Source organism: Panicum virgatum, chromosome 3N (assembly GCF_016808335.1).
Source record: "Panicum virgatum strain AP13 chromosome 3N, P.virgatum_v5, whole genome shotgun sequence".
In the NCBI taxonomy this organism is placed as follows: domain Eukaryota; kingdom Viridiplantae; phylum Streptophyta; class Magnoliopsida; order Poales; family Poaceae; genus Panicum; species Panicum virgatum.
The window spans coordinates 65993955-66010864 of NC_053147.1; the positions used below are offsets into that span (position 1 = coordinate 65993955).

General features: G+C 43.1%; 1 protein-coding gene and 1 pseudogene across 3 annotated transcripts; one reads left to right on the plus strand and one right to left on the minus strand.

The window, feature by feature from the left end:
- Positions 1–4: 4 nt before the first annotated feature.
- Positions 5–12293, minus strand: LOC120666854 (disease resistance protein RGA2-like). 3 transcript variants are annotated; one of them, XM_039946836.1, is made up of 4 exons: positions 10842–12293; positions 8174–9367; positions 1271–3709; positions 5–319 (listed from the first exon to the last, which is right to left on the minus strand). In XM_039946836.1, the coding sequence occupies exons 1-4, from the start codon at positions 11121–11123 to the stop codon at positions 155–157; spliced, it is 4080 nt and encodes a 1359-aa protein (XP_039802770.1). In that variant the 5' UTR covers positions 11124–12293; the 3' UTR covers positions 5–154. The 3 variants fall into 3 exon arrangements, with proteins under 3 accessions (XP_039802770.1, XP_039802772.1, XP_039802771.1); XM_039946837.1 differs by having other exon boundaries at positions 159–319; positions 3330–3709; positions 10842–12289; XM_039946838.1 differs by lacking the exon at positions 1271–3709 and having other exon boundaries at positions 10842–12288.
- Positions 12294–15165: 2872 nt separating this feature from the next.
- LOC120668033 lies at positions 15166–16767 on the plus strand (annotated as a pseudogene).
- Positions 16768–16910: the final 143 nt, after the last annotated feature.

Sequence of the window (16910 nt, forward strand, 5' to 3'; positions counted from 1 at the left end):
CTTTAGTCTCTGGATGAAAACTTAGTAGTTGCAGGAATCTGAACAATTTCCTCTCTGCTTTTTGTCCTGGGTTGAGTTGGTTCATATATTATCTGTTCAGGCTGATTATCTCTGCAAGTCTGGTTCTCGTTCACTCTGAAAATCTGATTCTGGTTCACTTCGCGAGTCTGATTCTTGTCCTGGTTGGTTTGCTTCGTAAATCTGATTCAGGTTCGCTCTGCATGTCTGTTTCTGTTTCGCTTTGCAAGTCTGATAACATTTCTGGTTTTGGTTGGCTCTGCAAGCTTGGTTCTGGATGGTTCTTCAAGCCTGATTTGCTCTGAAATAATTTACAATATATTAATTTGTGGTTTTGTAGAAAATGGCACAAGTTGAGAAAAACAACAGCAAAAGTGGATGAGGAAAAATAAAAGGGGAACGAGTATTAACAGTTATAAAGGCAAAAGGGGAATGAGAGCCATCGCCCTGCCACGTGGAACAACTAAACGAATGCTAAACGAACAGAAAACAAAATAGCAAGGCAACTCCCACTTGGGAGTTTCATTCTCATTAATTAGCATGCCACATCGAATTTCCTGATGACATAGCATCAAATTTAAGAAGAGAGGGAGGACCAGTTTCATCTAGATAAAACTACCTGTACACGGATACTAACTCTTGATGAGAGAGTCATGACTCATGAAATTAAATGTTGGAGCCTACAAAACCACACCATGAAAACTATGCATTGGAGAGGTAGTATTTCGAACACCATTTCATTTTTATTGAGTTGCATGCACCAACCAATTCATCCCAAAAACTTAAACTAGTATGAAAAGGAGGGCAGTTCACTTATATTCCAACACTCCCCCTCACGTGCAGGCTCCCTCAGGCCTCAAACATGGAAGTAGGAGTTGGCTGCTATTATTTTATTTAATCGCATATGCTAGGACCCTCCCTCCCCCCCCCCCCTCCCTCCCTCCCTCCCTCCCTCTGCCCTTGCATGCACCAACCAATTCAACACAAAAACTGAAACTGATAGGAAAAGGAGGGCGATTCACTTATATTCCAGTAATTTTCTTGTTGCTTGGATTAGCCTAAGGATCTAGCCCACTTACTTTTACAAAAGATTGTGAATAAAAAAATTTGAACGATGCAACAAAGCATATACTTGACAAATATCAAATATGTCAAAGAGAAGCCATTTTTCTTGTCTTTGAGACCATCAGTGAAATCATACATCCTAGATGTATGAAGTGGAGATTTATTGGGCTTTTCGGAGACTTCGTACCTGTGGTACTTCGAGTGGCTGTGCCGGTATAAATTTGGGGCCATTGAGTAGAACTTCTGGGATGTGAGAAATCTTATGTGCATGCTCCCCTTTGCAGCTCTCAATCAGCCGTGGACAATCCCTAATGTTCAGTTTCTTCAAGGAAGTAAGGTTCCGTATGCTTTCAGGCATGAATGCCAGATTATTGTTGTTACAGATGTGCAGTTCTTCAAGGGAACTGATCTTTCCTAGCCATTCCGGTAGAACCTCCAGGTGCTTTAAATCCAAATATAGATTTCTAAGAAAAGGAAAGCATGGATGGACCTCTGGCATGGTCCTCATTCCATAAAAACTAGTAAGTTTCAATATCTCCAGGGTGGGTGCAAGGTGCTGAAGTCTACTCCACTTGTCATGAGAACAGTCCCTGCTTCTGATTTCAACTTGAAAAGGAAGAGTGGAAGATGAAAGTTGCCTAAATCCATGTTTTGGCAGCACCTCATCACTGTCACTCAAGTACCAATACATACTTTTGGGCGGATATGGAAGGAACCTCAACTTTGGGCAGTCGGAGACATGCAGCTGATGCAAATTAGGAATTAAGAACTCGTCATCTTCATCACCTGACCGTGTTGTCCACCACTCATCCAAGTTCTCCAATGAATCTAAGTATATAGCTCTTAACTTTTTACAGTTACCTTCCTCTCCATAGAATTCCTTGCCAATTTTCCTGATGCTTTGCATATGACGCAGATCTAATTCTCTAATATTTGGGAGCTGCCCTAATGGGGGAAGCGATTCACATGTCTGTAAATAAAAGAGTCGGATGCGGACGAGATAAGGAAGGTAGGAAGAAATGTCAAGCATCCAGTTAGGTAAGCTCTTGCTCCCATACCAATGTAGTTCAAATTCTTCAAGAGTACAAGGAGGTATCAGGTTCTCCAGTACCAACCGACTCTTCTCTGCATCTTGATTAAATGACCAGTGAAGAGTTAGCTTCCGAAGCTCTGGATTATCACGCAGCTTAGCTCCCTGCGCATCTTCTGGATGACATACATTCTCAAGGTCTCTAATATCTAGCTCTTGACAAGTTGATTGCCTAAGCCCCACTATACTGCTGCACCCTTCATTACTCTCATTGCGCACATGATGTATGGTAGGGGCTCCGAACTTATTAGTTTCTGGCAAAGCCCATACAAGAGTCCCCAACAAAAACCGATATCGTGGTTTAATCCATGGAAGGTGAGTCACGCAATTAAAAGCGTTATGAATGAGAGTATCACAACCAACAAATTTCCATACTTCAAGCTTCAGGTCACCAAATGATTCGCAGAGACTTTCAAGTTTTATGCAATATGATAAATTGAGATGCTTCAACTTAGATAAATTCTTGAACGACTGAGGCAATGCTAGAAGCTTCGAACAACTTGCTAGGTTCAAAGATTGAAGTGCAGAAAGGTTACCGAAACATTCAGGAAGTTTTTTGAGGTCATGGCAGTCTGAAAGATCTAGGTATTTCAAATGCTTAAGTTGGCAAAAGGAATCTGGTAACACTTGAATCTTGTAACAATCAGAGAGGTTTAAGAACTCGAGTTTGTAAAGATTGCCAAAATCTCGGGGCAGGTTTTGTAGGTCATGGCAATCGGATAGATTTAGATGCTCTAAAGTCTTGAGGTCAGCACTGTCAGGAAGTTTGACAAGTTTGGAACAACTTGACAAGTTTAGGAATAAGAGTTTAGGAAGGTCACAAAAGTTATCAGGGAGCTTTCGCAGTGCACAACAATCTGACATGTCTAGGTGCCGTAAGGATTCAAGCTTGTGAATTGATTCAGGCAATTCTTCAAGATTAGAACACCCTGAGAGTTTGAGGAACGAGAGTTCAGAGAGCTCCCCAAATGATATGGGTAACTTACTAAGGCTCCTATTGTCAGATAGGTCGAGATAACAAAGTTTGAGAAGGGTACCAATATTATCGGGCACACTTTCAAGTGCACAGTTGGACAGAATCAGAGTTTGCATATTTTGAAGTTTATGCAAGTTCTTTGGAAGTGCTGCCATTGGCAAACCTGAGGCATCAAGATACCTTAACAGCACCAGTCGATGAATGGAGGATAGCAGCAGTTTTTTGCTTGGAACATGTTCCCCTTGGATGAAACATCCTCTTAGGTCCAATACACGCAAATACTTGGATGAAGAAAATGATTTTCGTTGAAGATTCATTCTGCTGCACTCTGTAAAATGGAGAGATCTGATTTTGCTTGGAAATTCCTTGACAACCTTTGACTGCTTCTGATAATTCATTAGCCGCATATGCCTGTTATAACGCCTTTCAAGTCCACTCCATGCCATTTTTTCTGAAGCATCTGAAACAATTAGCTCAGTGCCAGCTATTATTTTGGCAAGGTCATGCACCAAATCATGCATGGTAACCTTGTTGGGAGCTACGGCATCCCCTCGAGAACTCTGCAAACAGGTTATTTGTTCATGTTAGTATTGAAGTTAAATCTATCAGTACTATATTGTTTCGGTAAGCGGATTCTCACTCAATGTAAGAAATAGCGGGTTAAGATATTTAGCGGAAGCCCTTCCAAAAAGCTAAAAGAGCTATAGCGAAAGCTATAGTGGAAGCTAAATCATTTAGCGGAATGATAAAATAATCAATAATTACATACAAAATAAGAAGCATCATTGGTCTAACACTCTAAAATAGACTTAACACGTCTCTTGACTGCCCAACTGTGCCCGTGTTGCTTTGTGTATGGTCCACCCTAGTTATATTGATTCTTTATTTCTTTTGACTACATCTTTAGCGGACATAGCACACATTTAGTACCACTAAATCCTGTAAAACCCCTTTAGCGGACATAGCGGACAAATATTGTATAGCATAGCGGTAGATCTCCTAAAAAGCTAATAGCGTGCTATTTTGTACATTGTTCTCACTCCAAGGTATTATGCCTTGCATATAGAAAGTAAAGCCATCAGCTTGCAGAATCCATACACTAACACAAACCAGCCTGTAGTGTCGGTTGAAAAAAAAATCTTATATAGATTAATGTGGGCGAATAAAAGTCTAAATTGCCCTTCATCTACCCTGCCCCGCTACATTCATAGCTAAAGGCCCAAATTTATTTGCATGCAAGCACCCTATCAAATATATTTGCATCAATCAGATTAAGCTTGCATGGTAGCATGGAGATGGCAGATAGATGGGAGGGATATTTTTGACTTTCATGGCTCAAGGAACCCCTAGGAACTAAAAACTAACGATATTCCATGACAAATTTTGAATCCTAAAATTAGCGATATGAATTACTCGATTTGCTTGATTGATGGATGCACAGGGAAGAGAGAGAGAGAGAGAGAGAGAGAGAGAGAGAGAGAGAGAGAGAGAGAGTTCTTAATTATATAGGACCAGGATCAATGTATGGAGGCGGCCCGTCATTTTTTCTGGATAGAACTAGGTCCACAATGTATAGAAATAGGTCCAAAGGGTATAGGACCAGGTCCTATATGCACATTGGAGAGGCCCTCTGTGTACTTGTTATTTTTTTTATCGAACACGCAGGAGAGCTGTGTACTTGTTATTGCGACAATCAAGGAATGAAACAATCTTATATCTCTCCTATTTCTCTTATTCCACCATAGGTCGCAGAGGTGAACAGCCCAGGTCATCTTCCAACCAACTATGCAGTCTTGGCCCTCCACCGGACGTATTTGAAGGCAAAAATAGTCCAAAACAACAGAACTATGTGCTAGCAAAAAATTCTTAGCATTTCAGAATTTATTTACTGCATGAATTCTTTACTAAAAAATAAAAAATAGCCATGCTAAATCCTTTGAGTGTTTTTCTGTTGGAACTTATTAGGAGTGCAAGAGTCCTTTTTAAAAACAGATATGTTAATTTACAGTTTTCCATACAAGTATAGTGATGTCAATTTAGTGGGCAATTAATTTAATTTCTACCACAACAACAACAACAACAACAACATAGCCTTTTTTCCCAAGCAAGTTGGGGTAGACTAGAGATGAAACCCGAAAGAAATAAGTTCAAGGTTCAGGCACATTGATAGCTAGTCTCCAAGTGCTCCTATCCAAAGCTATCTCTTTAGAGATATTCCAATCCTTAAGGTCTCTCTTAACCGACTCATCCCACGTCAGTTTAGGTTTACCTGTACCCCTCTTTACATTATCGACCCGCTCAAGAACCCCATTACGCACCGGCGCCTCAGGAGGCCTTCGTTGGACATGTCCAAACCATCTCAGCCGATGCTGGGTAAGTTTCTCCTCAATTGGTGTCACCCCGACCCTATCCTGAATAACTTCGTTCCAGACTCTATCCCTCCTTGTGTGCCCGCAAAACCACCGCAACATCCGCATATCTGCTACACTCAGTTGCTGGACATGTCGCATTTTTGTAGGCCAACATTCAGCACCGTATAACATCGCCGGACAAATTGCTGCCCTATAGAATTTGCCTTTTAGCTTTTGTGGCACCCTCTTGTCACAAAGGATGCCAGAAGCTTGCCGCCATTTCAACAAGCCAGCTGAAATTCTATGCCTAACATCTTCATCAATGTCGCCATCCTTTTGTAGCACCGATCCTAAATACCGAAAAGTATCCTTCTGGACCACCACTTGCCCATCTAGACTAACGTCTCCCCCCTCATGCCTAGTCGCGCTGAAATCGCACATCATGTACTCGGTCTTGGTCCTACTAAGTCTGAACCCTTTCGACTCTAACGTGCGTCTCCACAGCTCTAACTTCCTATTAACCCCTGCCCTACTCTCGTCAACTAGCACCACATCATCAGCAAAGAGCATACACCAAGGGATCTCGCCTTGTATATCCTTTGTGACCTCATCCATCACTAAAGCAAATAAATAAGGGCTCAATGCTGACCCCTGGTGTAGGCCTATGTTAATAGGAAAGTCAGTGGTGTTGCCATCACAAGTCCGGACAAACGTCGTCGCATCCTTGTACATATCCTTAATGAGGGTAATGTACTTAGTTGGGACTTTGTGCTTCTCCAAAGCCCACCACATGACATTTCTCGGTACTTTGTCATATGCCTTCTCAAGGTCAATGAAGACCATGTGCAAGTCCTTCTTCTGCTCCCTATATCTCTCCATCAATTGTCGTATTAAGAAAATCGCCTCCATGGTTGACCTTCCAGGCATGAACCCAAATTGGTTTTGGGTCACACTTGTCACTCTTCTTAGGCGATGCTCGATAACCCTCTCCCAAAGCTTCATCGTGTGGCTCATCAGCTTAATCCCACGGTAGTTAGTACAACTTTGAACATCGCCCTTGTTTTTTTAAGATAAGTACTAATATACTTCTTCTTCATTCTTCCGGCATCTTGTTTGACCGAAAAATGAGATTAAAAAGCTTAGTTAACCATACTATTGCTCTATCTCCTAGGCATCTCCACACCTCAATGGGAATACCATCAGGGCCCATCGCTTTACCTTCCTTCATCCTCTTCAAAGCCTCCCCGATCTCTACCTCCTGAATTCTCCTCACAAAACGTCTGTTGGTATCGTCAAAAGAGTCATCTAACTCAAGGGTAGGGCTCTCACTCTCCCCATTAAACAACTTGTCGAAGTACTCTCTCCATCTATCCATGATCTCCTCATCCTTCACTAGCAGTCGATCTGTCCCATCCTTAATGCATTTGATTTGGTTGATGTCCCTTGTCTTCCGCTCGCGGATCCTAGCCATCCTATAAATGTCCTTCTCCTCTTCTTTCGTGCCTAGCCGCTGATATAGGTCATCATACGCCTTACCCTTTGCTACACTCACAGCTCGCTTTGCAACCCTCTTCGCTAATTTATAGCCCTCGATGTTGGCTGCACTCTTGTCAAGGTGGAGGCGCTTGAAACACTCCTTCTTCTCCTTAATTGCCCTTTGCACCTCGTCGTTCCACCACCAGGTGTCTTTCCCCTCATGTTTGCCCCCTACTCACGCCAAACACCTCTGAGGCCACCTTCCGAACACATGTTGCCATCTTTAGCCATATGTCATCTGCGTCTTCTCCTTCTTCCCAAGGCCCCTCACCTAACATCATTTCCTTAAACGCTTGTGCCGCTTTCCCTCTAAGCTTCCACCACTTTGTTCTCGCAATCTTGGCACGTTTGTCCCGGTGGACACGTACCCGAAGACGAAAGTCCGCCAACACAAGCTTGTGTTGAGGGACAACACACTCCCCAAGTATCACCTTACAATCTAAGCAATCACGTCTATCCTCCCTCCTAGCAAGGATAAAGTCGATCTGGCTCGAGTGTTGTCCACTACGAAACGTCACAAGATAGGATTCCCTCTTCTTAAACACGGTATTCGCTATCAACAAGTCGTAGGCTAACGCGAAGTTCAACACATCCTCCCCCTCTTGACTCCTGCTACCATACCCAAAACCCCCTGCACTCGCTCGAACCCTACATTAGTCGCACCCACATGGCCGTTGAGATCTCCTCCTATGAAGAGTTTCTCGCTGATAGGCACGGTACTAACCATGCTATCTAGATCTTCCCAGAACTGCATCTTGGTGCTCTCACTAAGGCCTACCTGAGGGGCATATGCACTGATCACATTCAAAACCGAATCACCAACTACCAACCGGATTAGGATAATCCGGTCGCCTTGCCTTCTAACCTCTACGACTCCATCCTTAAGGCTCCTATCAATTAAGATGCCTACACCATTCCTACCCGGAGTTGCTCCCGTGTACCAAAGCTTGAAGCCAGTATCATCAACCTCCTTCGCCTTCTGGCCCTTCCATTTAGTCTCTTGAACGCATAGAATATTTACACGCCTCCTAATTGCTGCATCAACTAGCTCGGGTGTAGTGGATAGAAAGAAACTGAAGTATTTAATATTGTCATGCTACATCAACCAATGACTGCGAAAGAAATGTCACTACTGACCTGAGAAGACTTTGAAATAAGAAGGAATGACATTCCCAACAAATAACTGATACAATGATGGCCATCAATTGATTGAACATATCCAAGGGCCCTCCATTGCTGGATCAAGTGGTCACGAGCAATAGTAAAGCCCTTGGGAAAAACTGCACAGTATGTGAAGCACAACTTGACTTCGAATGGCATGTAGTAATAGCTCAACATGAGACTCTTCAAAGTCTTTGATGTTTGATGGTCTTCTGTCATACCCAAAATAATCTCCCTATCCCGTATATCTTCCCATGCTTCTGTAGACTTATTCTGGGAGAGCAAAAATCCAAGAGAACGGGCTAGTAGTGGTAGACCCCCGCACTTCCTAGAGATCTCTCTTCCAATGCTCTCTAATCTACTGATGCCATCATTATGTCCCAATGCTCTTTGTCGCATCACATTCCAACAGTCATCCTCAGATAAAAAGCTCAAATTGACATGATCACTCTTGCGCACAGGGCAGATTATTCTTCGCTTCGCTAGAACAGAGACATCCAGCTTTTCCACAACACGTTGTATACGTGTAGTCAGTATGATCTTGCTTCCCTTCCCACCATACTGTAGCATTTGCTGCAACTTTTCCAAATTATCTTCATCTTCCTCCCATATATCATCCAAAACAATCAAATATCTTTTAGATGGTAGAATAGTTTTCAGTTGTTCTATTATGGTTTGCAAATCATCATTTTCAGTATATCTTTCACTTGTTAAGCTACCAATACTTTTACATGTATGTGATATTATTGCTCCAATTCTGGACAAATTAAAATTTGCAGAAACAAAGACCCATACTCGTAGATCAAAGATTTTGGCTCTCTTGTCTGAAAGAACAGCTTGGGCCAGTGTTGTCTTCCCAAGTCCACCAAGTCCAACAATAGGAATGATCGAGATATGCTCCTCAGCTTCACTTCTCAATAGCAGCTTCATTATGTTTTCTTTTTCAGTGTCTCTTCCTATCATTTCAATGTCTACATCCTCATTTGTCCATGCAACAGTATCTCCATTTGTACTCTGTTCGGCTAACCTTGGTGTGTTGTAATTGGGCACAAGATGGAGGTGATGACCATCTTCCTTTATGATGGCTAACTCCTTCTTCAACTTCTTTATTTTATGAGCCATGGTCAACTGCGTTAAAAGTGGATTGTAGGAGGAAAAGAATAGCTTCATCTGCAAAAAAAAGGAAACCATAACAATCTTGACATATCGTGTTTGACATAAGGGAATGGAGCACTCCAAAATACTTGTTATCATATCTTGGACCAAAAAATGAAGTGGTTAATGAAAGAAATAGCTTCATGTGTTACTAAGAGAGACAATATTAATATAGGCACTTAGTGCAGTTATTTGGTAATAAATGTGCTCAAAATCAAATGAAATATGAAGAACAGTACTGCAAATATTTCAGCAGAGATTCGATTCTTTTTGTGGAAAAAATTAAATTGTTTTCCATGTTGAATAGAAGTGTCAGTTTCTATGGTTGTTGGTTTCTATGGTGGGTTTTGCATATATATAGTTATTCCGATAAGATGTAATATTAGGTTTTAAGAAATCAGTCTATCATAATCTATTGCAAACATTACACATGTGTAGGGACATCCTAGTACAGATTCGTGTAATCAAGTTTAATTTGAGCTCCGAATAAACTAAAAAAGTTTTCTAAGGAAGAACTTAAATTTATATGATATTGCAACCTATGTAATGTTACCCTCAGAAATTTAATTTCAAACTAAAAAAATATGCTTTTAGAAATAGAAAAAATATTAAAGAGACTTGAGGTTCAAACAAAAGAAAAAAAAGCGCAAAAGAACAGAATTAACCATATCTTTTGTTCACTATTTCCACATTCAAAATTTAATTGGTGGGATAATTCAACCCCTTATATTTATAATAATTATATGCATACAAAGGAATGAGGAGGTAAAAGACCAACAGATTACATTCATCACTGAACAAGATTTTGAGAAGCAAGTGAACGACCCCCTCATTCCTCAAACCAAACACCCCCTTGCTATTTGAGGTGTGCTTAGTAAGCATGCACGCATATTTAGCTGTACAATTTTACTGATAAGGAGTTGTTGTGTACTTCCCTGCAGCTGTGTGTGTGCGCGCGCGCGTGCGTGCTGTGTGTGTGCGTGTGCATGTGTGTGTGTGTGTGTGTGTGTGTGTGTGTGTGTGCATGAGTGTGTGCGCGCGCGTGTGTGTGTGTTTGTGTGTTACGAGCCTAGAGCCTCCTGGTGAATATAACTAGGTATTTGGAATTGCTTTAGATATGATTTGAAGTATTTAATCTTAACTAAAAGTGCTATTTAATTTAAGTGGAAAGTGTTCGTTAACCTTTAGTTGGAACCTCTTCTAATTTGACATTGAAAGTGGTTAATATTAAATTGGAAGAGCTAATGACTGGTTGTTAAATTTATGGGCGCGAAAGCTCTTCAATTGCAAGTTAGGAATGAACCAAGAGCAGATGCAACTTGGGATGGTTCCCTATATGTAAAACTCTAACAACGGATAAACAAGCGAATGCATAAAGTTGAGTAAAATTATAAAGTATTTTGGGGGCGATTAGACTTAAAGAAATATTGAGAGTATTCATAATAGGCATTGATGAATCAGGAAATGGAACCCAAGTAAATATTAGTACCTTTGATTGGGTCTGCTTAATGAGTTGAATAGCCTCTAACTTATCCAGCAAGTCCTCAACATCATAAGCGACAGACTTGAACTTTTTCATCCAAAGCTGCACAGTCTTCCCTTCATATTGATTCTTCTGCCTCTTGTCAGCATCATGCATCAAGGCTTGCAGCAAATCCATTGTCTCCTTCAGGTCGCCTACGTCGTCCTTGAAGCTCCAAAGCAGCGTAGCCTCATCCCAGACAAGCTCACCAAACTTGCCAGTGATGAGCTCCGGCACAGCACTCGCCATCTCACTGCTGGTGCCGTGCCGCCCTTGGCGGGTTCAGACCAACTCAAAGCTGGAGCTACTCTTTGCTTTGTTGAAGAACACAGGAATGATTGCTGCTGTCTGAGTTTGTGGAAGAGCTCATGCAGTGGAACGGTGGAAGACAGTGGTGGTGCTACATATTATGCCCCTGCATACTTGTTTTGTCTCTGGCACCAGCTGAAAACGGCTTTGTATCAATACCTTGAGTGGAGTGCACTCTGCACTCGAATCATCAGTGCACTGGAAAGCTACAAGCATCACCAGTTCGTTGGACAAAGCAGCTCTACGAAAAGAAGGGAATGTGGTTCCCTAATGGTGTGCACGGTGCACCAGAGTCCAGAATCCATCCATGAACTCACTTTGGAAAGGCGCGTGCATCAAGAAAACTTCAGGTCCTTAAACTGCTCAAGTGAACCTTCTCTTCGCAGCAATGTTACGACAGGAAGTCAGGAACCGAGGAACAGGATTGTCTTCCTCCCGGTTTGTCTGATTGATGCATTAAAAGCTATCCTAGTCAGAAGATGGCACATAATGCTTAGTAGTAACAGAGTCTAAGGCTCGTATTGTAGCAATATGTCAGCGGACAGCTGAAGAAGCGTTTCGTCGAACAGGTGCCAGGCGAACCGAGCACCGTCCTGTCGCGAGCAAACTAGGTAAGGGTTCAGACATTAGAATGCTAGGGCTTGGCAGACGATAGAGGTGAACTCGCCTTCTTCCCGTTGCTAGCCGGCTGCCGGAGAAGTCGAGGTTGTGCTGCCGCCGCGTCGAGCCGGCTGCCGGAGTAGGCGGGGCGCGTTAAGGGTCAAGCTGACATTGTTTGGAGTTGCAGGTGGTGTGGTCAGGTCACGTCTCACTCTCGCAAAATCGTGGCAGCTGAAGAGTTCGGTTACCGCAGTAGCAGCTGCTGCCTGTGCCGGCGTCAATTTCACGGTTTCTTTTCTACCACATTTTTTTTAGAAATAGAAACAGAGGGCTATATACTTGGCTGCATCTGCATCACGGCCACCACGATCATAAGGAGCGCGAGTGGATGCATGCGGCTTCATCTGACCGACACTTTTCAACATCTCTTACAAATCCGGAACTTTCAGGTTGTGAATCCAGAATTTCCACTTTTGCTGTGATTTCTAGAGTAGAGTCACTGCTTTCTGAATTTTTATCTTCCTGGCTCTTGACAGATGACTCTTGATAAGTTGTGATGGTTACTGATGATATTGAGCAATATTTATTATATAAATCTTTGAGAAATTTTCAAATGAGATAAGTATTTTCTCATATTTCTTCATCTTTAAGAATCATATCATTAATTTCTGTGCACAGAATACTCAACAAATAATCAGTGATTAATGCGTTAAGTTGCATGCAATCCATATCCCTTTGATTTGTTATGTCAACATTTTCCAACTAAAATTTGGAGGGAAAATGCTTGCAACTACAACTTGTTCAGCAAGCGGACCAAGTGTCTACAAATGATTAAGTACATGAATGAACAAGGAAGCATTGTGATAAATTACATGATTAAGTTCAGCAAACGACCAAGCGTGCACGTGAGGCTTTTTTGTCTCTCACAACTCACTTGGGTTACTTGAGCACCGAGACTGAACCAAAGACCATTGTGATGCATCCCTCTTGATAGTACGACATACCTATACTCAAAATCAAAGATAAATTACATTTCAACTTCTTGAACTTCTCTTTTCTATCTTATGCCGCACTTTGATCAATCACAAACTAAAGTCTTCATCCAACTTGTCTTCTTTACTTTGAGCACATCTTCCTTGAGCTAGTGGCCTTCAACTTTCTTCTTTGAATGAAATCCACTTCTAGTTCAAGTCACCTTATTCACACTACGATTATAGAAAGATTGATATTTGCCAACATGAACACTATATATAACAAAGATTCTTCAAATTGAACCCAAAAAAAGTTTCGTCACCCTAGCATTGGTTCCTTGGCACAACAACAATTGTCCTTCTCCAAGCTTAGTTCCTAGAAATCCATTCCTGAATTCCAACTCTTCATCTTTGCATCACATATAGCTTCATATACGTTTGTATCATATTCAACCCAACAATGAAATCCACTTTGATTCACAAGTCATTTTCCTTCTCTAATACGTGACGCTTTTTAATGTGAAATTATTCTTGTCTCTTAAAATTCTTGGACTTGATCATTATCGGTTTCCTTGCTCACGCCAAGCCTTTGCTTACATAGCCTCTAGAAACTCGCCTTTCGATCCCATCTATTTATTCACAAGCGCCCTTTTGAACTCACATTGACTTTTGCTATTAGAATGAAAACTATTTCTTCCTTGCTTGTTAAATCATCAAACATCGTATCCATTTCTTATGACAAGCTTTTCCATATTTGAGATTATGTATACGCATACAAATTTGTCTCATTCATAATACTTTTGATTGTCAACTTCAATCCCACATACGTCAAACAAGCTTCATTTGAATATAAGAATAAATTCTTTATCATTGATACATACCAATTCACATGATAACTGTTGCTTGTTATTATTTTCATACTAGATCATGTCGTGGCATTTATCTTGTCATATGAGCCTTTATCTTGAACATTAATTCATTTCATCATATAAATTGCAAATATGATAATCAATTTCTACTTATATACTCAACAAGATGGTTAGTCCTTTAATCGTGGTGTCAATCAATCCACCAAAAACAACTAGGGGCCTAGATGCACTCTCACTAACCTACACGTCCTTTTTGCAGAAACACATTGCATTTAACATCGAATCAGATATGATTTGTCTCATGTCACGACGAACAACATGATTCAAACAGAAGTTGATCAGTCTTGAAATCCATCCCAATTTCATTTGCTATCTTTTTCTTTCATTGCCAGGCTGTTTAACTTTTGTTAAAATAAATAAGATGCTTCACTTCAAGGGATCTCTCTCTCTCTCTCTCATTTTTTTTGGAGCATTGTATTGGTGAAAAGAAAATGCCGTCAAATATTTGAGTGCCAAGCAAGCTCAACGGCCATCATGAATGTAAAATTAGGAATTGAAAACCTTGGCAGTGAATTGGACATCTCCGACATGGTTTGTACTGCATGCATAGGATGTAGAAACTCTACAAGTATGAGCTTATTACAAACATTATTAGTCCCATTGATTTATATTGTCACACAATTACTATAATCATGAACTATGGCACGATGGGCTATGTTTCTGACATGATGTTGACGAAGTCGACAAAAGTTAGGCCGGCTGCAAACAAAACCCCAGCAGCAGCAGCAGCCACGACGTTGATGGGAGACCGGTCATGAAAAAACGGAGTTAACAACTCTGCCTTGTATCCAATGGCACGCCGGCTGCCAAGCAGCCGCCGGCTCTTGACGTACCGGGTGGGCTGGCCGGCTGGGCACGCACTTTGCAAATGAGAAGGGTTGACATCAAATAAAAATTGTGGTGTCATGCATGTCACAGGCTTCAAAATGTGCTCAGTCCAGTCCATCTTTGGCGAACGACGACTTGCATTAGATATAGATACAAGAAGTTGAGATTCAAACAGCCGATCGAAATGCTACTAGTTTCTGGAAATGATAGTATATATGTTCAGTCAACAGTCTACACGGCATGGAATGATGGGAATGTTACTAGTTTCTACACGGCATGAATAATGTTCTTGGAGAAAGTCGATCAAAGCAAGATCATTATAAATGTTGCCTCCATAGCATAGCATAGCATGTTATTTGACATCGTGCTTACAGCCTCACACACACACACATACACACGATCGTTATGGAAATGTTAACTGCTTTATCACCTGCTTTAATCTCGCTCGTTGTAGTTGTAGCACTACTCCTGTTTATATGAGCAGCAGCAGTAGTCACGACGATCAAGAATGCTGCCGCTGGCTCCTCCACGCCGTCTCTCCCACCGGGCCCGTCGAAGCTCCCGCTGATCGGCAGCATCCACCATCTGATAGCCACCGGCGGCGAGCTCCCCCACCACGCCGTCACCCGTCTCGCCCGCGAGCACGGCCCGGTGATGCACCTGCAGACAGGGCAGGTCGGCCTCGTCGTCGTCTCCTCCCGGGAGGCGGCCAGGGAGGTCATGAAGGTCCAGGATGCCAACTTCGCCCACCGCCCGGAGCTGACGGGGTCCAAGACCCTCCTCTACGGCTGCGCCGACGTCGCCTTCGCCTCCGGCGCCCACTGGGGCCCGCTGCGCAAGATGTGCGTCGTCAAGCTCCTCTCCCCGAGCCGGGTCAGGTCCTTCGCGCCCCTTCGGTGGGAGGAGACGCGTGCTCTCGTGGCCAGGATCGCCGGGCAGCCGCCGGCCACGGCCATCGACCTCCGGCCCATGCTCGAGGCCCTGAGCAGCGCCGTCGTCAGCAGGACGGCGGTCGGCGAGACGTTCGAGCACAGGGGCGCCATCTTGATGAAGGAGGGCCTCAAGCTCATGTTGGAGTTCAACCTGTCGGACCATTTCCCATCGTTGAGCTTCCTTGACGTCCTGACGAGGCGCCGGCTGAGACGGGTGCACCGGCAGGTCGACAAACTCCTCGAGAACGTCATCGGAGAGCGCAAGAAGCTCCGGCAGGAGAACTCCAAGTCCAGGGACACCACGGAGAACATGCTAGATGTGCTTCTCTCGATGCCATGGAACGGCAGGACATGGAGGTGCCCATTACGCAAGATAACATCAAGGCTGTGATCATGGTACATATATAGACTCCCTCTCAAAAAAAAAAAAAATCTAATCCATAATCTATCAACAACTAATAATGGGAATGCAATGGATACGATGCAGGACATGTTTGTCGGTGGAACAGAGACAACATCGAATACGATAGAGTGGGCACTGGCAGAGCTGATGAAGAACCCTAAAGAGATGGCCAAAGTCCAAGAGGAGGTGAGAACGAAAATGCAGGTAGGACAGACCCACCTGGGAGACAACAACAATGTCGGACAGCTCAGCTACCTCAAGCTTGTCGTCAAGGAGACGCTCAGGCTGCACATGGTGGCGCCTCTACTAGTCCCCAGGGTCTGCAAGGAGCAGTGCCGTCTCGGGGGCTACACGATCCCGGCCGGCAGTAGGGTGGTGATCAACGCGTGGGCTTTGGGCAGGGACCCCAGCTACTGGGAGGATGCAGAGACCTTCCGTCCGGGGAGATTCCTTGACAGGAATGTCGACTTCAAGGGGACAAGCTTTGAGTTCCTGCCGTTCGGTGCTGGCCGGAGAATTTGCCCCGGAATAGAGTTTGGGCTCGCCACCATTGAGCTTTGTTTAGCTCAGCTCCTCCTCTATTTCGACTGGAAGCTTCCGGGTGCCATGGAACCAGAGGACCTCGACATGAGCGAGACATCAGTCGGTGCACTATCAGTATACCGGAAGGAGCCTCTGCGGTTGATCGCCACCACCAGTATGCATGCTCATGTTGACCTCAAGAATTGATTGCTCATGGTGCTGCTGATATTCTGATAAAAGTTAAGGGCTTTCACTGCCGGAAACCCACTCTTCGTCGAGTGCTATGTAGTTTGCCGAGTGCATCCTTTCGGGCACTCAGGCAAACAAGCTCTTTGCCTAGTGCATTGGCAAAGAGCTTGTTTGCCGAGTGCCAGAAAAAACACTCGGCAAACAAGCAAGTTTGGCTAGTATCTTTTTTAGCACTCGACAGAGATTTTTTTTCCTTTTCTACCCTTCAAACTTTTTCTACACTCCACATCCAATATTTGATAATCTATGTTCAAATTTAGTATATTTTTGAATTTGTTTGCTATACTTGATTA